This window comes from Danio rerio, chromosome 7, assembly GCF_052040795.2.
Source record: "Danio rerio strain M-AB ecotype USA chromosome 7, GRCz13ab, whole genome shotgun sequence".
NCBI classification, from domain to species: Eukaryota; Metazoa; Chordata; class Actinopteri; order Cypriniformes; family Danionidae; genus Danio; species Danio rerio.
The window spans coordinates 26726137-26753991 of record NC_141027.1 but is presented as its reverse complement, the minus strand read 5'-3'; the positions used below and the strand labels follow the sequence as shown (position 1 = coordinate 26753991).

General features: G+C 35.0%; 1 protein-coding gene across 1 annotated transcript in view; it reads right to left on the bottom strand.

The window, feature by feature from the left end:
* tp53i11a (tumor protein p53 inducible protein 11a) overlaps positions 1-27855 on the bottom strand; it is a 51586-nt gene that overhangs the window by 13769 nt on the left and 9962 nt on the right. Inside the window, 2 exon segments of the mRNA NM_001013352.2 lie at positions 91-149; positions 9441-9607. Coding sequence (NP_001013370.1) covers positions 91-149; positions 9441-9542 — 161 coding nt within the window. The 5' untranslated portion in view covers positions 9543-9607.

Sequence of the window (27855 nt, the reverse complement as noted above, 5' to 3'; positions counted from 1 at the left end):
AGCAATTAAATTAGTCGAGTGTCTGATGTCACACGCAAAAGACAGACGCAGGCTTGAATTCACTGGTGTGATTTGACGAAAAAGTCTTACCGAAGGCCAATGGGCTCACGAACAGCAAACTTTATCTCATTGCCCAACATCTGGCTGATCTGCAAAAGGACAGAATTGCTTATATATTTTTGTTTTCCTTTAAAGAAACAAATGCATATAAAGGAAAAAAGGAAAGCAAAAAATCTTTGAATATTGTTTCAGTCTAAACAAATCAAGTTAAACCCATTTAAAGAATTTATTATTATTATTATTATTATTATTATTATTATTTACTAATTGGAAGAAAGGAATGGGCAAAAATACTGTTTAATATTTGAAACAACATATTCTTATGCTTACCGTTTAACCTATCCAAGTTAATATATTCCCTAAATATATAGAGATTCATAAGTAAAAACAATGTCTACTTTAAAACAGCTTCTAAATTCATTATAATCTCTTGCCAATATAGGGTTAGTTTCTGACACTCAAAAAAATATGATAGGGGCTACTTTTTACCCACACAATCTCCAGCTTCCATTGGTGTCCTTTCTGTGATGGTGTGTTAAAAATAACCTAATATCATTCTTACAAACAGAATTCTCTCCACATCGCTGAGCTAGTAGATTTACAGTGTTTTGCAAATCTTCCCCAAATCCTTATATGACATATTCAAATTTCCTTCCATTTTCCATTTGTCTCGAACATGTAAAGTGTTTTCAGCTACAGTCTGGAGAAATCATTATATCATTTATTTATTATAAACATAATTGTGCCTTACAAACACTGCAATTACTTTATTTTAAATTCTTTGGATTCAATATTACGATAAATATATTGCCTATATATAATACTGGCCCATATTTTCACCTTAGCAATTCAAAGCTTTGAATTTTACCTTTAAAGGTAAAAAAGTGTAATAATTTGAGATTCCCAGCTTAGTCCAGATTCAGAAACACTCATCTATTGTGTTTGGGATAAAATAAGTAACAAAGCACAACATCTTAAGGCCAGGACACACCAAGCTGATGTCAAAGTACTAGCTGTAATGAAAACAGACTGTGTTGTTGCCTCTTGTCGGCTGGGCCTGGTCCCATCTGGACCAAAAAAGAACTGTATGTGAAAAACAGATCAAACAGATGGCAGATGTTTGAAATGAGAATGTGTAAATTGTCCCTGCGTGAGAAGATGCATCTTTCCACACTTGCAGGTGGCAGTATCTATATAGTAAACAAGAACTATTGCTGGACACATACACGCCAAATAATTTATTATTATTTTTTTTTAATCAGTGTTTACGTCACTGAACTTCTCGCTCACAGGAGGCATACACTCATCCAAATATGTCTGATAATCCATAAAGTTAAAGAAATGTAACAAAATGGCATCCGACGTCTTAGTGTTCCCTATTGAATTGCATTGCTTGCTTAGTTTCGTTTTAGTTATTGATTGGTTAGTGCTGTGACAGATTGGTAAAAGTGCATTGTTGCTTATTATCTTATTTGTAATTGAGCAGCCAATCAGAGCATTCTCTTTCACAGATGACAAGCCCTACAAACCACCCATTATCTGTGATGCCAAATTTAAGACAATAATTTTATTACTCAGACAATACATTTTTTTCACTAGTTATGAACTAACAATAACATATGTTCATATGTTATTAATATTATTATTATTATTATGTATGTCTGTTCAAACCAAACATGCACCCAAAACCCAGTGTCCACTTTCACTCCGCTTCAAATAGCGTGTACAGAATGGAAGGAGCAACAATGTCTGTAATGCAAAGGAAGGAAATCCGGCCCTATTTATAACTATTTCAAAGTGTTTTCATGCCTAAATAAAATGAAAGCAAAGAACAGATTCACATTTAAGAGCAAGGAGCGTCCCCTGGTGGTTCGGAGGTATAGGTTGTATATAGGGAGGATCAGCCCTTTAATGTTTATTGCGACCCTTCGCAGAAAGATTGAAAAAAATTTTTTTGAAGAATTATGGGAAAATACCTTTTTGGGATGATAGCGGGATAGAATTGGAAAATATGGGAGAATCCTGGAAAAAAACAGTAGGGTTGACAGGTATATTTGTTGGATTACTTTTTTAAAATTAAAACAGAAGACCTCTAGTGTTAAATGTCTGCAGTAAAATATAAGGGGTAAAAGTGCCAGGATTATTCTATTTGTATGAAATCCAGGTGTTAAAAAAGCGCATATATATCCCATCCTCTTTTTGATTTATTTCAAATCCTTCCCTCAGGATCTCGGTATAGGGTCCCTTTAAAGCACCCACAGATTTAAATTGTAATTTGTTCTTTGTGCGATTGGGCTTGCTGAATTTTAATGGTAAGAGATTGCCACTGTTTTTAGTACAATAAATGTTGTTTTATGTTTTGTGTCTTAAGTGTGTGGTGCGATACGTGTAAATCTATCACTCTGCAGAACAAATCGCCCCAAAAGAGGACAATAAAGTTTACAGTAACAGTAAATTGATCCATGGGTTTGTTTCTCTAATAATTCTACTATATTTCTTAGTTTGCTAAGATAATGGAGAATTTCCATCATCCCTGTGTTTCGATTTAAATCGATCTTGCTGAATACACTGAACTACTCACAAAAAGACTTTATCAGTACTGGCCTGTTGGTAAAAACTGAATTATTAAGCCAACTTTACAGCAACCTTTTATAAACGGAGCAAGGTGGTGCACTAAAGGTTTGTTCAATTTAGGAAAACAGCTCACACAGAGGGATTATCAGATTTGCTGACAGCACACGCCTGCCAAGATCGAATGGTCCATGCAGTCCTATTTTGTGAAATTGAAAACCGTGTTGTAGCATCTGGAGGGAATGATAGGAAAGTTTGAGGTTTGTTTTGATTTAATAGGTCTATTTTGACAGCAGGCTGGGTGGTTTCACAATGAGGGCTTTGTGTTTGTGTGGGCCACAGGGGAGCACAGGCGCTTCAGACAGAACCAGACCCAGACTGATAAGAATGTGGAAGGTGGTACAATATAATGCTTTCTTTGGGCAGCTGAGCTCCCGTCATTTCATAAGTGACATGGACTGTTGCAAGAGAAAACTCTGTTTAGAAGAGGTCTATATAAAGCTCAAACAGCCCCGGTCAGTATTTTATAGCACAATGCTGAAATACCAAACTAATAAGCATGTGAATCTGATCTAAATAAGTAGGCCACATTATGAATGCTACATTATATAAAGGACATTTATATACACATATACAGTGGTTGGACAATGGAATTGAAATACTGGCCAATTTAGTGTTGGATGATTCATGGCTAAATTTGACCAGCCTGGTGGCCAATCTTTATTGACCGACATTCCAGCAGTAAGAGCAAAGTGTGAAGGTTTAATTAGCAGAGCAATAGCACAGTTTTACTTAAAAAAAATTGCAATGCACACAACTTTATGGGTCACATTTCAGAGTTCAAAAGAGGACAAACTGTTGGTGTGCATTTCGCCGGCACATCTTTGTTCAAGACATCAAGTCATTGTGATGTACAGTATCAGGAGCCATAGTATCAAGGGTAATGTCAGCATCATACCACCAAGAAGGACAAACCACATCCAACAGGAGTAACTGTAGATGCAAGAGGAGGCTGTGCGAAATGGATGTCTGAGTGCTAACCCAGATTGTATCCAAAAAAAAAACATAAAACCACAGCAGCCCAGTTCACTTCAGAATTAAATTCAACTCTCCTTTTTCCACCAAAACTACTCATCAGGAGCTCCACAGGGTCAAAGATACATGGCCGGGCTGTTATAGCCAAACAATTAATCACTCGTGTCAATGTCAAACATCATTCTTGATGGTGCCAGCAGCAAAACTCTTGGCTGTGGACAATCTGAAACATGTATTGTTCTCTCATGAGGCCACCTTCATTGTCTTTCTGACATCTGGTTACGGTGTGGAGAAGCCCCAAAGAAGTGTATCACCCAGACTGTTGCATGACCAGAGTGAAGCATGAAGGTGGATATGTAATGTTGGGGCGGCAATATCATGGCATTCCCTAGGCTCAATATTTGTGCTAGATGAGCCAAGGACTACCTAACCATTCTGGAGAACCATGTGCAGACAATGGTTCAAACATTGTATCCTGAAGGCGGTGCAGTGTATCAGGATAACAATGCACCAATACACACAACAAGACTGGTGACAGAGTCATTTGATGAACATGAAAGTAAAGTTGATCATCTTCCATGGCCTGCACACCAGATATAAATATTATTGAGCCCCTTTGGGGTGTTTTGGAGGAGCGAGTCAGGAAACGTTTTCCTCCAACAGCATCACATAGTGACCAGACCATTTTTCTGCAAGAATAATGGCTCAAAAATCCATCTGGCCACTGTACAGGACTTGTATCTGTCATTCCCAAGAATAGCTGATGCTGTGTTGGGTGCAAAAGGAGACCCCACACCATACTAATGAATTATTGTGGTATAAAACCAGGCATTTCAGTTTCATTGTTAAACCCCTACATACAGTATACAAGCATATATAGGCTGCTTTTATTTACTTAAAAATACAGCAACAATTGTACAATTGTGCAATGTTATTGCAATATAAAACAACTGTTATCTTGTGATTCAAATCTGAATTTTCAGCATGATTATTTCAGTTTTTCCTGTCACATGATACATTAGAAGTAATTTCAAATGAATTACTATTTATTATTTTAAAAAGTATAATAATAATATAAATAATAGAAGTACTAGTTGTAGCAGTTGTTACTGTAGAAGTAGTATCTGCTAGCTGCTTCATATTTTTGAATCTTCATAGAGAAAACCTTAAATTGTTCAAGAGTGAAAGTAAAAAAATGTCACAGAAATATAGCAAATAAACATCATTATTTAGAAAAAAAAAGCCAAAGAATCCTTAAAAGAAAATGTATTGCAGTTTCCACAATACAAAGCAGGAAAAAAAAGGTTTTGTCCAATAGTTGTAAGAATCATTAATGATTATTTATGATAAGAGCTGCAAATCACCATATAAAATTATTTCTGATGGATCACGTCACACTGAAAACTTTGAATAAATAAATATATTTTGTAAACGTTTTTTTTTACTTGTACTTATTTTAGGGAGTCATTACTCTAGTCCTCACTATCACACAATCTAAATAGAAATCAATTTAATATGCAATTTCTTAAATCAAACTCAACCATGTCTTACTATGATCAAAGTTAAAAGTAACTGAGCTGCTCATTATATTTGGAAATAGTACATTTTCTCTGATGCTTTGATGCACAAGACAGCAACAGTTCAAAACAGAAATCTTTTCATAATCATAATTTATCAGTTTAATGCATACTTACTGAATCAAAGTATTAATTAAAAAATCTACTTTTTTAATCTAACTATTCAAAGTCATTGAAGGTAATCTACATTTAATCTACATTTTTGAAGACAAAAGGCAACAGGTGGTGAAGATAAGAAGGTTAACAGACCTTTCGCTAAGCCCGGCCTAAAAACTGAACAATCCTCCCCAGACAACGGCTGCCATCTGCCAAATTTCCAAACAAACTTTTGTTCTTGTCTACAGTAAACTCTGTGTATCTGTTCAGTTAGTAGCAGATGCTCGATAAAGAAAGCCTACTATTAAAAAAAGCCTACCAGACCAAATAATAATAACTGAAGTCAAGGCTAACCATATATCAAATCTGAAAAAGGAAACTACACACTAGCAATGTACATTTACATGTTTTTTTAATCACAGAAAAGGACTTTGACCACTTTGATGTGCTTTCAGAATAATTAGCACCATTAAACTACTTCACTCCTTTCCATTTCATCTCAACACATATGTGGCTTACAGGAATGAAAAAAAAACTGCACACATTTATGCCCATTAAACATACAGGCTCTCTCTTTCTTCCTCATCACTAAGAGAGAGATCCGTCCATCATGCTCTACCATGCGCACTAAAAGCGTGGGCCATTTAATGCTGATGAAAACTTCTGATGGAAAGATGAGGTGCTCAAATCATGGCTAAAGGTCATTTTAGAAGAGAATCAAGAAAGTATTTATTAAAAAGTCACTGCCATGTGAAATGTGTGTCATTGTTCCACATTTATTTGAGATTTGTATGCATTTAGTTGCTGTAGGCCCCTTTTATGAAAAAATAAAGTGTGCTTCTGCATGTGTTTGGTATTGGGATGTGTGTCAATTCCATGAGTTTAACTTGCATTGTCTTCCATCTGTTCCTTCGATGCATAACCAAATACATTTCTGTAAGCGTCAGTCCATAAGCGAAGGCAACCGTTATTTTGTTTGTTCGGCTGGCTGGTTTTATAAGCAGGTTGCTGTTAACATCACTATTACATATTTATTCATATTATAATACAGAATAGCTAACTGTGAGGCTTTACTCTTAAAAAATCATTATAAGTGCGTCTAAAATATTATTCTGACAATATTTGATTTGATTTCTACTTATTATAGGACTGTATTTAAAAATATATTTACTTTCTTCATTTAATCATCTTAATTTAATTTGGTGTGTTTTAATGTCATTTCAATTACAGGGGTCATAAAAAATCTTAAATTTTAAAAACTAAATTTTAGGCCTTAAAAAAATAAATCTTAAATTCACTAAAATATACCCTTGTAGGTCTTAAATTCTTTTAAACAGGTCTTAATTCTCCATTGTTTATGTAAAACTATCCAATCGATCCAACACACATGCATGCATTTTATTATTTAACTTGTTATTTTATTATAATTTTTATAAATACAAAATATAATAATATTTTTCAATAAAGATCCAATGGGTCATGGATTACTCACAGGAGAAAAAGAGATCACAAATATATAATTATGTTCAGAAAGCATGTCAGAATGAGACACAAGAGCATGTCCTGAGAGCAGCAGTCAATCAACACATTGCTCAGGCTGTTTCTGGGGGATTTTACACCTCTCCACCACTGCTGGGAACAGAGAGAGCTCTGTAAATGGCAGAAGCTGCATTACATCCAACCACACGACCGCAGAAGCCAAGGTGATGATTGATTTGTGTGAAGAAGATTATGAAGGTGATCGATATAACTTCAGTAAATATAATGTGTGCAATCCTTAAAGTAATAATATTTGTATAAATTATATTATGTACAAAATTAGTTGGTAAAATTAGTTAAAATAAATATGTATAAAAACATTTTAGAATTATATTTTATGGGGTTCGCCTTTATTTGATAGGACAGTAGAGATGGAGTAAGAAATATATGGGGAGCAGAGAGAGAGAAGGGAAGGATTGGGATCTCGAGCTGGGAATCCAACTCACGTTGCTGTGAGCCGGGTTGCTATATATTGGCGACTTAACCACTAGACTATTAAACTAATAATATCAATTTTATGCGTGCAAAATGTTTTTTAAAAGTATTAAGAATTATTATTTTTTTATTATTATCATTAATAATACCCTTCATACCTTTCATTATTATTATTATTATAACAAAATATTAATAACAATAATATTAGCCATTATTTTATACATCAAGTACAATTTTAGTATTATTTAAAATTATATAAATCAAATCAAATTTAATTAACCTCAAAAATTTATAACAACCATTTTATCAGTTTTAAAAATATTAGAATACATATATTAAGCACAATTATTATTATTAGTGTTACTAATAATAATAATAATAATAATAATATTACTATCATCATCATCATTATAATCAATATTATTATCATCAATATTATTATTTTAAATAATACTTGAAATTATTATTACAGATTTCATAAAAAAAATAATAATAATAATAATAAACAACAACAAAAATAATAATAATAATAATAAATAAACTTTTTTAATGATTAAACCCAAATTAAATTTACACAGGGAAAGACCCAGATCTGGCAATGTGGTACCGGAGTAGGTAGTGCTGTCACCTTACAGCAAGATGGTTGCTGGTTCGAGCCTCGGCTGGGTCAGTTGGCATTTCTGTGTGGAGTTTGCATGTTCTCCCTGCGTTTGCGTGGGCTTCCTACGGATGGTCCAGTTTCCCCCACAAGTCCAAAGACAAGCGCTATAGGTGAACTGGGTAGGCTAAATCGGCCGTAGTGTATGTGTGTGAATGAGAGTGTATGGGTGTTCCCACTGATGGGTTGGAGCTGGAAGGGCATCCGCTGCGTAAAACATATGCTGGATAAGTTAGCGGTTCATTCCGCTGTGGCGACCCCAGATTATTAAAGGGAGTAAGCCGAAAAGAAAATGAATGAATGATTGAATAAATGAATGAATGAATAAATGAAGACCTAGATCTACTTAGCTTTTTTGATTGACTAATACAGCACACCTTGTAAAAGCTGGTGTGGAGCTGGATTCATGCATAACATCTCCAGCCATTATGATGAAACATAGGCTGATGGCCGACTGCCCCTTAATGGATGTTTACTTTGATCTTCCTCTGCAACCCTACCCGGGGCTTGATGCACATGACAGGGCCACGGAGGGCGGCTGAGTGCCACCCGTGTTTCATGTGGACTCCCCTTAAAGCCTTGTGAGTTTCAATAGCACAGAGCTAGAAATGGCCAGACCTGCCAGTAATCTCTTATTCAATACATTTACATGGTCATAAATATTCTATTTAATTGATTTTCTGAAAAAGGCAATGTTATGATTGTTAAGGTGTTAACATGGGTTGCTTTTTGTATATTAACCTAAATTGTTTTTAGAAAAACAAAGACGTAACATTTTAATAATAGCAAAACATGTAATTAAGATAAATAAAATTAATACTAATTATTATCATCAATATTATTATTTTTTTTTTTTTATTATTATTATTATTATACAATATATTCTTTATCCATTATGTAATAATAATTACATTTAAACAGATGTAATTATTCATTATTTAGCAAAATCATTAATTTACAAATACATTACAAATAATAATACCAAATATTAGTATTACTACCTAATTATTATTATAAATATATAAATATATTTATCTTTTTTGTAATAATTCAAATAGATGTAATTAATTCAGTATCTAGCAAAAACATTTACTTAATTTAAATAACATTAATACAAATTATTATTATAATAATTACTGATATTGTTGTTGTTATTTAAAAGGATGTAATTAATTCATTACTTAGCAAAAACATTTAATACAAATATTAATAATACCAATTATTAATATTACTACTATTATCATTATTATTATTATTATCATTATTATTATTATTATTATCATTATTATTATCATTATTATTATCATTAGATGTATATATTATTTATATATTATGTAAAAATAATTAAATTTAAATAAGTGTATTTCATTCATTATTTAAGCAAGCAAAGCTTTGGTAACATCAAAAAGCCTTCAATCTGGGTAAAAAAAAGATCTCCCAGAGATCTCAAATAAGTCGTGTTATCTTACCTTTGACCTGTGCACCTCTCCATCATCGTCCTCTCCTCCGACACCCAGGACCTTGCGGGACTTGAGGCGACTCACCAGGTCTGTCTGACTGTGCTTCTTCATGAGGGGTGGAGGTGTGGAGGCCATGATAGAGGAGTAAAGCGGCACTTCTAGAGCTGTCAAGGAGACTGAAGAAACAATAACACATCAACAACCATAACACAATGACAACACTTCACTCTCTCGAAGTCTAGTGTTCCATTTATGGAGAAAAAATAAATATGCACATCAGGGAATATACAGGGCTTGTCAGATTTCATAGCAGAACTGCACAATACTGGAAAAATATGCAATATTATTGTATCGCTTGTCTCTACTCCTGTCATAAGAATTTATTTTCAACTCTATGCTCTGAGAAACTAGGGTTCATCTTTGGGCTGGTCTATAGATGATAACATACACTGTAGCAAATATTGGTTCCACACTATTCCTTCATGTTGTCTCAACACAAATAGGTTAAAGTTATGGTTTAAACAAATTTAAGTGGATTAAACATAAAACATTTAAGTTGTCCCTAAAAATCTTCAAGAATAGTGTTGTTTCAGTTAATTTTAGGTAGTTTGAACGAGCAGCAAAAATAATTTTAGTCTAACATCACCTACTTTAAAGGAAGATATGAAGATATTAAAGCCTCATTAACTCAATATACTAATATAATTACAACAATACATTTTTGATATACCTTGATATTTCATAGCATGTCATTCTGTCAGATTTCAACATTGAAATTTGATCAATGTTAAAACAGTCATGCAACTTTTTGTAAAATGTACAAAAATGTAAAATAACAGAATTGTTTTCAAGTAAAAAACATTATAAATGTCATTCCAGTCCATTCAAAGCATCCTGGATAAAATTATCATCTCCATTTAACACATTTTACTATGTTTAAATAAAATCAACATAAAAATACAAAAACAATTAATTTCTTATGTTGTTTTGAAATTTAAGCAGACATGGAATAAATTACAACAGAGCAAAATTACATAATGGTCAAACAATATGCATAGAATGTAGTGATGCACAATATATCAGCTGCCATATCTGTATTGGCCAATTAAAGCTAATGCCATTTCAGACCAATAAGAAAATAGTAAGCAAAGTGAAATGCACTGTGTATCGACATAAGACATGCTGTCCATTCAAAGGCTAGTGATGACCCCTATCAATTGGTGAAAGTGCCCAAGGGAGATACTAATGATGGAACTGGACTTCGAAGCAGTGGAAGAAGGTCATCTGGTCCAATGGGTCGCATTTTCTTTTACATTATGTGGACAAATTTCAAATGGGATGTTAAGTAAATGGTGAATTCCACATAACATTCAAAGCAAGATTTGTATCATAGAAAACACATAATTAGAAAACCTTTTGGCCAATAATATATTATCAGATTAAATGTTTAAATTGAATAAAAATAATTCATTAAATAAAAAGACTATTAGAAAAAAAATTAGTTGTACCAACTCAATTGTTTTCATTGCGCATACCTGTCAACATTGGGAGGTGTCCCTTTAAAACTGCACAGATCTATAATGAAAGCATTCGACTTTTGACAGCTTTCTTAACTTTTTATGCTCATTTAAGACAAAATGTGTTGTGTTTAAAAGAAAACCCAGCAAGATCGACACGTTTAAATGTTTATTATCAATATATAGCTATTAATATACAGGGTGGGCCATTTATATGGATACACCTTAACAAAATGGGAATGGTTGGTGATATTTACGTCCTGTTTGTGGCACATTAGTATATGTGAGGGGACAAACTTTTTAAGATGGGTGGTGACCATGGTGGCCATTATGAAGTAGTCCACCTTGGATCCAACTTTTCTTTGTTTTAAAAGGAAGAGGGTCATTTGACACAAACTTATTGGGAATTTCACATGAAAAACAATGCTGTGCTTTAACGGTTTTAACGTAACTTTATTCATTCATGAGTTATTTACACGTTTCTGACCCCTTATAAAAATGTGTTCAATTTGCTGCCCATTATGTTGGATTGTCCATGCAACCCTCTTCTCCTACTCTTCACACACTGATAGCAACACCGCAGGAGAAATGCCAGCACAGGCTTCCAGTATCCGTATATTCAGGTGCTGCACAACTTGTAATAACTAAAAATTTTAGGTCCCAATTACAAAAACAGCCAGCAATGACCTTGCTATACATGCACGTAAAGCTTCAGTGTCGATAAATTAGACTGTACCTGCTGACATGTCTCATTGCACAGAACATTTTATCAATAAGGATGAAAGACAGCAGTTTTATGCAGAACCGAAGGGAACAGGACGTGTTCCTCTGATATCTTGTACTGACTCCTTATTGAACAACCCCAAAGCCTGTTTAATCTAATTGATTAGCTTGGTGTTAATGAATAGAGCCTGATTCATGACAGCAGCTGCCTCATGTTGATCTCAGCTCTTCAGCCCTAGATCTAATGAGAACAGAAAGCTCAAACTGAGGCTGCTTAACTTATTGTGAGACACAAGACGCCGCTTAATGCTAAAAGACTGACTGGTGTTGTTGAAAAAACTTATGTTGTACTCTCTAATCCATTAGTCAACTCACTCCCATTAGACAACTCAGGCAGATAATAAAAAAGAGAGAGGAAAAACTAGAGCCGCCTGCCAAAATGGACCACAAATTTCCTTTATTGACGAATTAAACCAACAGCTGTCAGTGATAAATAAAGCGAAATGCTGAAATCTGAAAAGTGTATTAATGCTTTTCTAAATGCTATTAAAGCAGTCACTGAGGAGATATAATCCCTATAAAATCCACTGACATCATGAAAGGCAAATAGGCTTTTGGCTTATTTATACTTTAACTTAAACGGCTCTAGTGAAAGTGTGTTTTGGTTATTCATAATGAATTACAACCAAGCAATGTTTCAGAACAGCATGCTATATACTGTACCACAGAACACAGTGATGAAAAAAATTTCAGGTATTCTTCATAAACCCTGAAATATCAAATCATGCAACCATTTTAATTATTCATGCCACGGTGCAGGCTGGGTAGAATGTGAATGTGGCTCAATAATAAAAGCATTTTACAATATACACTCACCGGCCATTTTATTAGGTACACCTGTCTAACTGCTAGTTAACACAAATGTCTAATCAGTCAATCACATGACAGCAACTCAATGCATTTAGACATGGTCAAGACGATCCGCTGCAGTTCAAACCGAGCATCAGAATGGAGAAGAAAGGTGATTTAAGTTACTTTAAACGTGGCATGGTTGTTGGTGCGAGATGAGTTGGTCTGAGTATTTCAGAAACTGCTAATCTACTGGGACTTTCACACACAAACCAACTCTAGGGTTTACAGAGAATGGTCTGAAAAAGAGAAAACATCCAGTGAGCGGCAGTTCTGTGGGTGCAAATGCCTTGTTGAAGCCAGTGGGTGAGAGAAGAATGGCCAGACTGGTTTGAGCTGATAGAAAGGCAACAGTAACTCAAAACACCAGTTGATACAACCGAGGTATGCAGAAGAGCATCTCAAAATGCACAACCAGTGATGGAAAAGTAAAAGTACCATCACTTGTCTAAAAATGTAGTGTAAGTAGAGTAAAAGTATCTGTTGTAAATATTACCAAAGTACGAGTAAAAAGTAACCCTTTTAAAAGTAGTCAATAGTGAGTAATGAGTATTACACTGTAAAAAGCTGATGCATTTACATGTCATTTGTGGATGTGTGTAAACGTAACATTCTGTAGTACAATTAGGTATTGCTCAGCAGCACACAATGTCATAAGACGTTAATATTAGGTTAGATCTTTGGTTTATTTTAGGTAGTGTTAGCAAGTGACCAAATCAACCTCAAGCCAACATCTTAAACCAACGTCATATTAACGTCAAATAAAGACATTTATAAGGCAGGTATGACAATCAAAATCCAACATCTGATAGATGTCATAGTGGTAATATCCACACAATGTCAAGCTGTAATATCATTAGACGTTGATATTTGGTTGATTTTAGGTTTGACGTTGGACATTGACATAGGCCTGACGTTGGGTTCTGACGTCAACGTAATTTTTATTTCCAATGAGAATGCAATGTCCCCACAACATTGGGGTACAACATCAATCTGACGTCATGTGATGCCTGCTGAGTGTTTAAGGGTATTTCTGTCATCATACAGAAAACATCTGTCATCTTCTCATCAGTGACATGCAGTTTAAGCGGTCTCTGGATCAATGCATGTAAAGATTTTGCACATCGTCTTTGACACTTTTAATGCTTTCAAACTTTTCTGCAATTATAAATCGCCCATGTCTTGAGGTAGTTCATTATGATGCGATTTACTGGAATCACAAGACTGATTTTTGTAATCCCCATAGACAAGAAAAAATAAAGTAGTAAGTGCAGATTAAAGGAAAGTAGTGAAGTAATAGTACCAATATTGCACTAAAAATGTACTTAAGAGAAAGTAAAAGTACACATTATAAAACTGCTTAGTAAATTACAATTTCTGAGAAAAACTACATACAGTAACTTGAGCATTTGTAATTTGTTACTTTACAACACTGCGTATAACACATCCAACCTTGAGGCAGATGAGCTACTCCTGTCAACTAAGAAAAAGAAACTGAGCCAAAAAATAAAACAAACATTCGCACAGGCCCACTAAAATTGGACAATAGAATATTGGAAAAATGTTGCCTGGTCTGATGAGTCTCGATTTCTGCTGCAACATTCGGATGGTAGGGTCAGAATTAGTCGTCAGTTCATGCTGGTGGTGGTGGTGTTGGTGTAATGGTGTGGGGCATATTTTCTTGGCAGACTTTGGGCCCATTAGTACCAATTGAGCATCATGTCAACACCACAGCCTACCTAAGTATTGTTGCTGACCATGTTCTTCCCTTTATGACCACAGTGTACCTTCTTCTGACGGCTACTTCCAGCAGGATAACGTGCCATGTCAACGTGCAAATCATCTCAGACTGATTTCTTGAGCATGACAATGAGTTCACTGTACTTAAATGGCCTCCACAGTCACCATTTCTCAATCCAATAGAGCACCTTTAGGATGTTATGGAACGGAAGATTCGCAGTATGGATGTGCAGCCGACAAACCTGCAGCAACTGCATTATGCTTTCATGCCGATATGGACTAAATTCTCAGGAAAATTTTTTAGTACCTTGTTGAATCTATGCCACAAAGGATTAAGGCAGTTCAGAAGGCAAAAGGGGGTCCAACCCGGTATACCTAATAAAGTGGCCAGTGACTGTGGATTTAAATTATGATTTTCATCTTAAATTGCTTAAAATAAGACAAAATATGATAAAAAAAAGCTCAATTCAAGTTAGGTATTGTCATTTGTTTGCTCAGCACCTGTAATTTGTATTTTTAGCAGATAGGTTTTCACAGTATTAATACTTAATTTAAATTTGAATTTTTACACGGCCATTAAAAAAGTATGTTCTATATAGCATGAATGTGAGTAACATGAATGGAACTCAGACGAATTACACCCTCCGTCTGTCATTATGTGACAAAAATGTGTACTGTTGGTGTGCGTTCAGAAACACTGTGTCTTGCAGAGTTTAGTAACAACACAGTTAGACATACCTGAACCAGCTGATCAAGCTCTTACTAGGGCTGCATTCCAGTCAATTTTTTTATGCTTTTTCACTCTCTAACTTGATTGTACATTATTGATTATGTTATACAAGTGTCCACTGGTGCTACATCTAAATGTGTTTAAATGAAATACTCTAAACCACTGGTGTCAAACTATGCACAGTTTAGCTTTTAACCCTAATTAAAAGGTACACACCTGATCAAACTAATGGAGTCATTCAGGCTTGTTAGAAACCAACAGGCAAGTGTATTAAAGCAGGGTTGGAATCAAACAGTGGCCCTTTTTGTTTACACCCCTCACCTAAAGCCCTTGAACACTTGGGAACCACACTATTGTGACGTCACAATCGCATTTCATTCGGGACATAAAGGTGCTGGAGTGAACATATGAAGCCGGCTTGCTCCCTCCATCAAAATTGAGTAATTAAGAGTATGTCGGTATAAGCTTGTCTCAACCCCAACAATACATAACCCATTTTTCTCATTTTTAAATATACAATCAACCTACCAAAATAATTATACAAATTAACTTAGATACAGACTGTGATCTGAGATATGCATATTAATATCTGTTCCTCTAACTGTCATAATACCTATTATTAAAACAATGAGTGATAAACCATATTTATTTATTCATTCATTTATCTCATCTCATCTCATCTCATTTTCATCCAATTCTCCTGGACCGGGTCGAGGGGGCAGCAGTCTTAGAAGAGAATCCCAGACACTTTCTCCAGCTCCTACAAGGGGGATCCAGAAGCGTTCCCAGGCCAGCCGAGAGACATAGTCCCTCCAGCATGTCTGAAACAGATGCCCGAGCCACCTCTGCTGACTTCTCTCGATGTAGAGGAGCAGCAGCTCTTCTCCATTTACTCTGTGACGCTGCCCAGTATGGTGCAGCCGGGACCCCACCCTGGAGCCAGGCCTGAGGTTGGGGCTTGTATGAGGGTGCCTGATGGTCCGGTTGTTTCCCACGGAACCCGGCCGGGCTCAGTCCGAAGGAGCGACTTGGGACCATTCTCCTGCAGACACTCCACCCGAGGAGGGAGCCATAAGGGGCCAGTGCATTGTGGAACAGGTGGTGGTCGAAGGTTAGGACTACGACAACCTAATCGTCAGGCACAGAAACTAGCTCATTCATTTATTTATTTTTCTTTGAGTGATCCACAGCGACTGCCTTGCACTTAGGGGTGCATTAATACTACTGCGTGCTGTTTGTGTTGCTCTGCAATAAAACTTCCGGAACACTAGCTGGCAGTAGGGTTAAATCCCATCTCGAGCTTTTTCACAGGTATTTTGTTTTTTCTGAAAGTTACCTTAACGTCCAAGTAGCTGAAACTCGCTCATTCTGAAACAGGAACTGGTGAACATGCAACAACTTTATTCATAAGGTAAACACAAAGCATTTGTGTCTGCATTTGTAGCTTCTTTTCCGGACTTCACACTTGTAATCACTCGCTCTATCGGGCTCGTGGCTCTGAGCACTGCCACCACTCGTCACAGCTACCCAAGCCAACCAATCACAGAGCTTGAGCTACGCGTCGTTGCGGACCACAAACTATTCCAGCATATGTTTTACGCAGCAGATGCCCTTCCAGTCACAACCCAGTGCTGGGAAACACCCATACACTCATTCACACACACACTCATACACTACAGCCAATTAAGTTCAAATAATAGTCAATAGACAAATTCATCTTTTCTATCGGTCTGGTACACTGAATCAATGTACATCAATCATACTAGTACAGCAGACCGGAAACAACCCCCTGCGCATTTAACAGCTGCTATTCTGACATTTGGACTCTTCAGGCTGCACACCCTTAACATGGAAAAAAAAAGCCTCCAGGCTCTACAATACAACACCATTAGAAATGCAAAACATAAAAGTGTCTGCTCCATCTCTTTTATGCACACGCCGCCATCCATGACAGCTCATCCAATTGTTCTTCAATCTCAAATCATTATCTTCTCAGCAAACATTAAGTTGCTTCAGTTGCCTAGAAACACAAACGGTATGAACTTTCTGCCTTTCATATGATCGTAAACATATTCAGGGATCACGCCTCTCTAATCATTAATCAGCTATTTGAGGTCGGCTGTTATTAATGATGAGCCCTGTATTCAAATGTTGAGTATCTCATTTCCTCCCATTCATTGTCTTTACGTTCAAAGAGGTTTTTGTGAAGCTCGCGGAGGCCAAACATTTACATTCTCCAATAACCATCTGCTTGCAATGTGTTGCTTAATCACACCTGTGTTTCAAAAAGCATTTAAACAGCCATGATTGAAAAATACAATGATTTGACATGAATTAGACTTAAGCTTTATTTATTTTTTATAAAAAATTTTGGAAAGCGATTAGATTTGTATACTTGATCATAACAGAATAAATAAATGAACCCACAGCAAACGGTTTCTTGATGGGTTTTGCTGACAGCACCAGAATAAGTAAAATAATAATGAACCAGCCTGCTGAATGAAGTTAGTTGACCTGCTAATATGGTGCAGGATCAACAAGCTCTCTCTTAAAATAAGAGTACGAATATTTACATTTCTCATATTAATTAGGACCAAACATCCTTCTGCAAAACTACAGCAAGCACAAACATGTAGAAGTAGATTTCAGTTTGGACGTCCCAGCCTATGGGCTGTGAGTGTGTGTGTATGGTGTCCTGGCCTATCGGCAGTAAGTGTCTGTGTTACAATTACAGGTTGGAGGTAGTAAGATTGGTAAACAGGTGTCGCTCGTTGGAATGTGGATAAAAACCGTGTTCGGCGCGTTTGTGTGATAAAAGCTCGGTTAAACTTTGTTGACCATCCCATTTGGCCCAACCCTTCTTTCAGTCTACTTTATATTAGGGATGCTTCGATCCATCAGCAAAAGATCGGTATCAGCGGATCACATTTTATAACTTGATAGGTAGGTACTCGCCAATCTTGCTAATAAACCAATCGCAAGTGTTTGTTTACGAGTTTACTAACAGAGAAAGACGCACCTGCGCACCCAAATTATACTTCTATCTGAATTATACACACAGCAGCTACAACACGCAAGGAGGTAAATGATGCATGGAGGCATCAGCGCTCACTGCACTCATGTAAGTTTGTGCAGCTAAAATATATACAGTACATATGCGGTGCAACCTCTGTTTATACAATCTAATAGCGCGACTCACACAAGTGGGCTAATCATCTCTATCTAGTGTCTTATCCAATCTATGACCTCTACTGGAACCTCAGAGAGTCTCCTGCATTTTCATAGCGGCTCTGTAATGCCCACAAATTAAATAAAATACCTCACAAATCATAGTGACGAGTGAATGAGCAAGAGTACAGATCACAGGAGGAATAGTAATGTTCTAAGCATTACATTTCTTAGGTTAAACGAATAGAGCAGTAAAGATATCTCGAGCACAAATCCCCCTCTCCAAATCTGCCGTCAATAGTTGGAGATGAGCAAAATATTGGAATGTCCTTGCATGTATTTAGGCCTTTTTACATATAAGAACTGAAAGCTCTGTGTTTTTGACATTATTGCAAGTTCACTAAATCCAGGCCGGAAAAATTAGATAAAATTAAATAAAAAATATATTTTAACCTGAATACTCAAAAATATAACTTTTTGTAATATAAATATTGCAATAAACAGTTTATAAACAGTAAGTAAAGAAGTGTTTGATTTATAGGTGTGCAATTATTTTTTTTTTACTTCTGATGTATCCAATGTGCGCTCCAAACTTTTTCTTGATTGAGAGAGGTTGAAGTCTTCTTCTATCATCGTTTCCAAATAGCATTGCTAGTATTTTTCTTAGCAAAAGATCAAAAGAAAATCGGCACAGTACTACTATAGCTCTTAAAAGTCTTTAATATCACTCAAATATCACTTCTGAGTGATATTAAAGACTTTTGACAGCTAAAGCGGCAGTGTGCCAATTTTCTTTTGATCTTATGCAACAAATCATGTTTATTTTTGATCGAGCACCTGCCTTCGAGATTTTCTAGATGTTCGCACATTTCTGTTTTTTTGCCAGTATTTTATCTTACCAATTTTTAGTAGGGCTAAGGGGAAGAACTAAATAGCCCTTCGAACGGAGATTCTTCAGGACCACACTCGAAACTAAGAGGTAAGAAAACTTGCCAGAATACACCAGCCACAACGGCAGCATAGTTGCACCCAGAAGTAAGGAGATCCACAAATTAGCATTTTTGTCATTATTACAAATTTGTACAACAAACAAACATATACATTCATAACCGCATTCATGTTTTACCATTGTGCTTAAAAAACACAAATAAAAACAGCTAAATTTCGATAACTATAATCCATAATAATAACTCTTGTATTATAGCAGTGCCACAACATTGACACTCGATGACACTCGATGACCTGTCAGAAATGTCGAGTACCTGGGAAAGAGCTTTTTAGTATCTATAATGTTAATGCTGTTTTTGTGCGTTTACAAAGATGAATAGGCCACTGTAAATGCACAGTATAGTTACGATCTTATTGCCACATGACATATGATGACGTGTGCAGGTGCTATAGTGGTGTCCAAATTCTTGGGGAAGGGGTAGAGGTACAAAAATAGAATTAGGATTGGGCCTAAATGGTTATAAGAGACGTGTTCTCAAAACATCTCTACTCTATATTACTTATGTTATTGTTATTTTAACCGTGATGGTTCCATCTGGTCCACCTTTTTGTTACAGCTTTTCCTTTTTTTTCTTTTTTCTTTTTTTTAAACTCACTGAAACCTTTTTTTACCCCTCGACTTTCTTGTTTGGCGATTAGAATCACTGTTTTGATTACGATGTGTTTTCTCATAACTGAAGTTTTTGCTTTGTCTAGTAATGCATTTAAAAAATATTCTGCTACTTGGAGTACTTATCTTGTTTCTATATTGTTTTCTATATTCATGTTTAATGTATAAAAATAAAAAAAATCAAGAAGCATTTTCTAAACGAATAAATTTTTTTCAGAAATGATCTATTAAAATTAAGCGTTTTCTTTTTCAAGAAATAATTTAAATAATCTGCCAGTTATGCAAGCCAAAACAAGATTAATTACCCAAATGTCAGATTGTTTTTCTTGTTTTAAGGAAAATCCAACTTTATTAAGTGATAAGCATTATTAATAACATTAAAACAATATTTTTTTATGCGTCTAGAAAACATTTTTTAATTTTAAGAATTTTTAAATATTTTAACTAAAACAGGACAAAAACTCTATGTAAGAAAGGTATTTTGCAGTGTGCCCAATAACATAATTTAGTGATAAATGAGTAGATCCCAGAGCTATTGAACTCCTGCAGATGTGTACTGTATTCAGTATTTGCATTCCTCCTATTGTGAGGAAGTAGGTGTTGTTGCAAAAAAAAAAAAAAAAAAATGCAATCAATTCAGTTACACATACTACATTCAATGCTTTTCCACTATACTGCAGTAGCATCCACACACGCACACATTTATTTCTATAGTTGGCAGAGGCGTTTGGCTCATCATCATGGCGCTGGTTCATGATCAAGTCTGATTATGTGGGGGTTGGATGAGAATGAGAAAAAAATATACAATCACACCAGACTGCTCTAACACTCCATGACCCGAAAAACAGCGAATGAATATTTTGCGCAAAACACTAACAAACGGCAACCCGTATCAATGCACTGATCCAACAGAACCTGCTGGAAGCATTGTTTTGCAGGCGTTTGTTGTAACAGTGTGAATAGCCTTTGCAATCACTGCAGGAACTTTATCAGACAAGACCCTGCAGGACATCACTGAATAACTCTCCATCTCATCAATCTCAGCACTCATCCTCCACTTCCCCCCAAGACCAATACAATCTGCGGCTTCTTAACTTACTACCATCATCAAAAAGCCTTCTCCTGCTTCCATTATACGAGCCTCTCTGGAATACTCGAGATCCTGTCTGCAATATAACCTGCCTACACACACATACACATATCACTCCTGCACAACAATCTACTGTTCAGCATTAATGATTAGTGTATTAGTAAAAGCTTATTTCGACTCTATAAGGATAAATAATTAACAATAAATTCCTGTCATTAAAAAACAGTTTAAGGAACGGTTTGCTCAGAACTGATAAGAATCTCTATATTTCTCACATCAATGAAGGCTAAACATTCCTTAAACCCAAGCATGCACAAATGTTTATGTTCACAATAAACATTCATTTATTTTATCGGCTTAGTGCCTTATTTATCAGGGGTCACCACTGCGGAATGGACCACCAACTATTCCAGCATATGTTTTATGCAGTGGATGCTTTTCCAGCCACAACCCAGTACTGGAAATGCCCCTTATACTCTCTCATTCACACACGCACTCAAACAGTACGGCCAATTTAGTACATCCAATTCACCTATAGCGCATGTCTTTGGACTCTGGAGGAAACACACGCCAACACGAGGAGAACATGCAAACTCCACACAGAAACACCAACAGGTCCAGTCGGTACTCGAACCAGTGACCTTCTTCTCACCGTACCACCCGAAATAAAGATTTTGTATAATAAAAACAGACTTTTTAAATTTACTATTCCAAACTTTTTTATTATTATCACCAACAATATATTTGCTGATTTGATTAGGGAAAGCTAAACCACTGACGATCCCAAACTTCCAGACTTTCAGATTCAGTGTCAAATAAAATAGTATTCTAAAATGAACTCAAAATATCACACATTTATTAAAGTTAATGAAGGGGTGTGTGCCAATCATATGCAATTTCTTTGAAATCTGTCAAATTCAACCCTCCAAAATTAATCTCTGACTTTCAGCAATTAATGACACCTCTAGCATGCAAATTAGAGAAAAAGCCTTGTAGAAATTCCTGTAGTGTTTTTCAGAAATGTCCTTCTGTATAACATAAAAGATTAATTTTCTTTGGAGGCATGAAAGACTTGACTTTGAAACAGGTTCAAAACTTAACTTTGAATGTTTTACCTTTAAAAAGCCAATTACTTGGTAAATATGTGTTGTCTTTGATATCAAACAATTAAATTTATCCAGTTACTTCAATCAGAATAAACTGCAATCAGCAAACTGTTTAATGCTCTTCAGTGCCCTTTGTGCATATACATGTATTTACATTTGTATTTGTGTACACAACTACATAATTCAAATTGCCCACTACATACCATTTGCAACTATATCATTACTAAAATAATGTTTATTGCATCAAATAAAATGTAATGCTGCATGCAGATCTAAATGCAATCCCATGAATTGATACTCGAATGTAACATTTTAAATACATTTTAAAACAGCTGCAATATATTCATTTTAAAGTGGCGTTTCCATCAACTTATATTTAATTTGTGAGACATTTTTGCCCCAAGATTTCCAACAGTGGTTTAAATGAAAAATGCAGAAATGTGTTCATAGAAATATTAGTCAATCAAATTGACAATTACATAATATAATAATGCATGTCTTGTCATCTTGTAGTCATCTTGTAATTCATCAGCATGCAAATTCTTTCAATTTAGAATTATACTGTGCAACTAAATGTTAACTTATTACCATAAGCACATTACTAATAAAAATACTAATAATTTGGGTAATGCTCCCCGATCCTCTGGGTAATTTCATTTTCCTGATATTCCAAGAAAAAAAGCCACTAATGGAATCTTTAGTTAATGCAAATTCTGAAACAGACACACTGCAAATGCCAAATTACAGAGGACATTTGACATGGGCTTTTCATGCTACCTATCTTGTCTCTGAGGCTGGGATTTGGTGTAAGGATGCCTGTGAGCCTCTACAGCCGACCACTGAGCAGGTTGCATGCCAGGAACGCTTTCCCCAAGGTGAACTTGCTAGCTATCAATGGATGACAGTTTCAGGTTCTTTTCTAAGCTATAGAAAAGTCAGAAACCTAACTAAATGCAAAAAAAAAAAAACAGGTAAAACCATCTTCAAATGTCACTAGATGTGCCCTTTAAAGTAGCATTTAGTTGGACATAGCCTCCACCTTTTTTAACCACAGACTTGCATTTGATTTGGATTGTGCCAGACTTGATTGGTTAGACCTATTTTTCTAATAATAATAATAACGGATTTATTTTGTCTTTGATGACATTAAATTATATTTCACTAGATATTTTTCAAGGCACTAGTATTAAGCTTAAAGTGACATTTAAAGGCTTAACTAGGCAGGTTAGGGTAATTAGGCAAGTTATTGTATAACAGTGGTTTGTTCTGTTGACTATCTAAAAAATGTAGCTTAAAGGGGCTAATAATTTTGACCCTGAAATGGTTTAAAAAAAATAAAAACAGTTTTTATTCTAGCTAAAAATAATAATAATAAAGAAAATAAGACTTTCTCCAGGAAAAAAATATTGTCAGATATACTGTGAAAATTTCCTTGCTATTTAACATAATTTGAGAAATATTTAAAAAAGAAAAATAAATTCAAGGGGGGGCTAATAATTCTGACTTCAACTGTATATGCCTCTATTTATCCTGAACTAGTTGACAATGTAATTTTTCAATAATTCAATAAATCGAAATGGATTTAACATGTACATGCTCCCCAGCACTTGTCAATTTTCGGCCTGTTGCTCAGTAACCTTCTTATGAAAGAGTCCTTTTGACCCTAAACAAACAGTTTTGGCAGTAATCTAGTCATTAACTGCTTCCTCCTGCTTAAGTAAACATTGCATCCATGCGAGGTGGAAGAGGTTTTACTAAAATAGCAGCTTTTTGAATGTGAAGAACCCTTCACAACCCAGACATCTCAGAGCTTCAGCGGCAGAGATGAACATCGCGATCTCATGTCTACACATCAGTCCAGCTTTTACCATGACAACACTCTCATACACTCAGCAGATAAGAAAGGTCAGTGCAGATCTAGGTGGGATTTACAGTCATGCATAATACATGAATTGGGATCTGAAAGATTAAATATTTCAAATGCAAGCACAAATTCTGCAAAGGTTCTTAATACAGGACAAGTGGATACTGAGCTCGCTGAAATCGATGAGATGGAGCAGTTAAATATGTGTCAAATATGTGATCTATGTTTCAGTCAATGCATCAGTGCAGTGTTATGTAGTTTCCATTTCAATAGTCACGGAAAGCTATTATGATGCAATGCCTTCAGGTTCAGAGTCATTAGTTGCAAGCAGAACCAACACGTTTGAGAGAATCTGAGTCTCCGCAAGTGTGATGCTTAAGCTGTCAAGCCTGTCATATTGATTTGAAGAGGTCTACATGACGTGTTCTGCTGGATCCGCTGCTCTAAAAGCATGTCTACAAGAAACACCTAGTGTCAAGAGAAACAGGCTTATTGCTGAAGCTTTTATTATGGTATAGGGTAATACCACGATATTGATTACTTTAACAGGTATAAGCAAAACAAAATGTAGAGTAAGGCTTTATTATATATTCATGTTCAGAGTAGGCATGGGACGATAACCGGTTTAAGGTTTACTGTGGTTTTGAAAGGTCAAGGTTTTAAAACCTTTAAAATTTTCTGCTATACTGTTCCTACGGTATTTGTAAGGATTTTTTTCTCTCTTCAACATCTCTAGCAGAATAGGACCCTCCACATCAAAAGCTAGCGATCAGTCCATGATTCAGGAAACATTTGAAAAACAAAAAAAATCGCTTAAACCAACATCCAGCATGCTGTAGACCTGAAGAGTGCAATGACTATATCCACAGAAAAAAAAAAAGATATCCAAAGACGCCTTTTGAAGTTGTAAAGAAATCTGTGTGAAGACAGCAGAAGTCAATGACTTATTCAAATTATTTAGCCTGACATGTTTACTGCTCCAAAATATTTATTAAAATAAAATATGCTGTGTTTAATGGGGGGAAAGTTTTTGTTTTTTACCTAGACATTTAAATAGACATTAAATAGATATTTTAGAGCAGTAATTACAAAACCGTGATATCGTGAATCTGTAATATTTTTATCCAAAGATATCATTAGAATCTTATATTCTTATGATGTCTAGTTCAAAGTAAATAAATGCTTCAAACTAATTAAATTGCAAAAGGATGATAAAGTACAATAGGTAAAACTTTACACACTCAGAAATATTAGTACAAAAATCGGACACTACGGTGGTACTTTTTCAAAAGGACGGTACCATTTGTACCATACCTTTAGGGTACCTTTTTGTACTTGTATTGTTCTATGAGGAGCATGTTTGTATGTTTTAGGTAGTGCTAAACAATATATCATTTGAGCATATATATCACAATGTGTTTGACTGCAATAGTCACATCGGAGGATTAGATTATTTATTAAAAATAAATTGAATAATTGAATAATTTGAATAATTTCTTTTTCCTTATTTCTTATGTAATGACCATGTTATTTTACATTTTATTGTTACATTTCTATACATGCATACTGTTAGACCTTTTAGGAAATCATGAAAAGCACTGTTTAATTGTTAATTTAGCTTGTAATATATTATAATTTATGCAGATGCGCTGTATAGAAAAAGACTTGATCTTCCCAGGGGATCTAAATTAACAAAATCTTTCTATATAGAGCTATTTAAGTCATCTGGTGAAATTATATTCATATCACAATAAATATTGCAGCAAAACAAAATATTGGAATGTCAGATTTTTCCAATATCGTTCAACCCTAGTTTTAGGGATTAATATTTACCTTTAAGGGTCAATTTGAAGCAAAAATTTATTTTAAAAAAAGATACCGCCCCAGTGACAGATTTTGTACCTTTATTTCTGGAAGTGTACAATTAAGTCTCATTAGTAAATGCTTTAATGGGTTAAAATCAAAAGTGAAAAAAAAATGCAGATTTATAGGTTACAATAAAGAATGAATTTTATTAGTTATCAACTCTTTAACAAACACTTAATAAAACCATTATGATTTTTAATCAGATTACAAATACGATTTTAACTAGGTATGGCCGGTATATGATTCTGACTGTATGATAACTTTGGATAAAAATACCACGTTTTGACGGTATTGTGGTTACTGCTCTAAAATAAGTTCTTTTTAAAATGTCTGGGTAAAAACCTAAAACTTTTTCCTTTGAACACGATATAATTTATTTTGAGAAACATTTATAATATTATTTTGGAGCAGTAAACATGTCAGGCTAAATCATTTAAATGAATCATTGACTTCTGCTGTCTTCATTAGTTTAAAAAAAACCACAGATTTCCTAACCATTTAAAACACCATCTTTGGACATATTTACTGCTGGAGACACTGTTGTTCTAAAAAAACTAAAAATAAATAAATAAAAATCATACATATACCGTAGGAACACAGTACATTTTTTCAAACATTACCAAAACATTATCGTCCCATGCCTTATTAACACACTTATTAAGTGATTTTACCTAATTAATAAAAGCTTTTTTAGTTTTCATTTTAACAAATGGATAGCTCTAAACACATTTTTTTTTTAAACACAAATCATTATTTACTGTATTTTGAAATATGTGCAATTTCAATATTGTGCATGTTTATTATCATGACATAATGAATTATTGAGTCTTCAATTTTTGTAGTAGCAAAGCACAAATGTTGCTCAGAAATAGACTTGAAGTACCGGCTATTTATTGATCTCCAAATGTCCATTCAAACACCCAGTGATACCTTTTCTCTCATTTCAGATACAAAAATGTCACATGGCAATTTGTGTGAATTGTGCCTCCTGGCAGAAGGAACGCTCTGCCTGCTGTGTGGAAGTCCAAGATCTGCTCTGAGTCACCTCGGTGGAAATAATGGGAACAAGCAGTACAGACCTGCTGAAGTAAAGCAGAGCTGACATAATGCTCATATTCCAACCTATGAGGTGATTCATCAGCAGGAACAGACGGCTGCTAAACAATGAGCACTTTTTCCACCAGAAGATCGAAACAAAAGGCGATAGCAACACAACTTTACAAAGCTGAACAAAAATCAGTCCATTCTCATAAGGTTACATTTCACACTATTGTTCAATACACACAATGTATTATAAAAAATTGTACTCTAAGATCCACACAATTGATTTGTGTTGGAGCAACATAAAAGGAATTAAGTCAGCTTATTAGTTTTTACAAATGTAAATAAATTGAACATTTAAAAATCTCAGGAATTGTGTCATTTCAGCTCATTTAAAAAAAATAATAGTTTGAACGAACAGCAAACAATAATTTAGTGCAAGTTTGCACATAAAAAGAGAATTCATTCATTCATTTTCCTTTGACTTAGTATCTTTATTCACCAGGGGTCACCACAGCAGAATGAACCGCTAACTTATACAAGATATGTTTTACACAGCGGATGCCCTTCCAGCTGCAACCCAGTACTCGGAAACACCCATACACACACATAAAATATGGCCAATTTAGCTTATTCAATTCACCTATAGCGCAAGTCTTTGGACTGTGGAGGAAACCGGAGCACCTGGAGGAAACCCACGCAAACATGGGGAGAACGTGCAAACTCCACACAGAAATGCCAAGTGACTCAGCCGGGACTCGAACCAGCGACCTTCTTGCTGTGAAGCAACAGTGCTAACCACTGAGCCACAGAGTCATCCAAAACAGATAATACGTTACTTATACCATAACAGTTTTGCTAGTGTTGAAGCCATTCAATAAACACTTACTAATTCAAATGAATGAAAATATATTTAAAAAATATTTCTGGAAAAAGCAACATTTCTTATTTCTGTTTAATTTAGTTTTAAATATTTAGTTTATTTTACCTAACCCCTAAAATGTAATACTTATAAATGAATTCTTAAAATATTCTGCCACAATCTATACTCA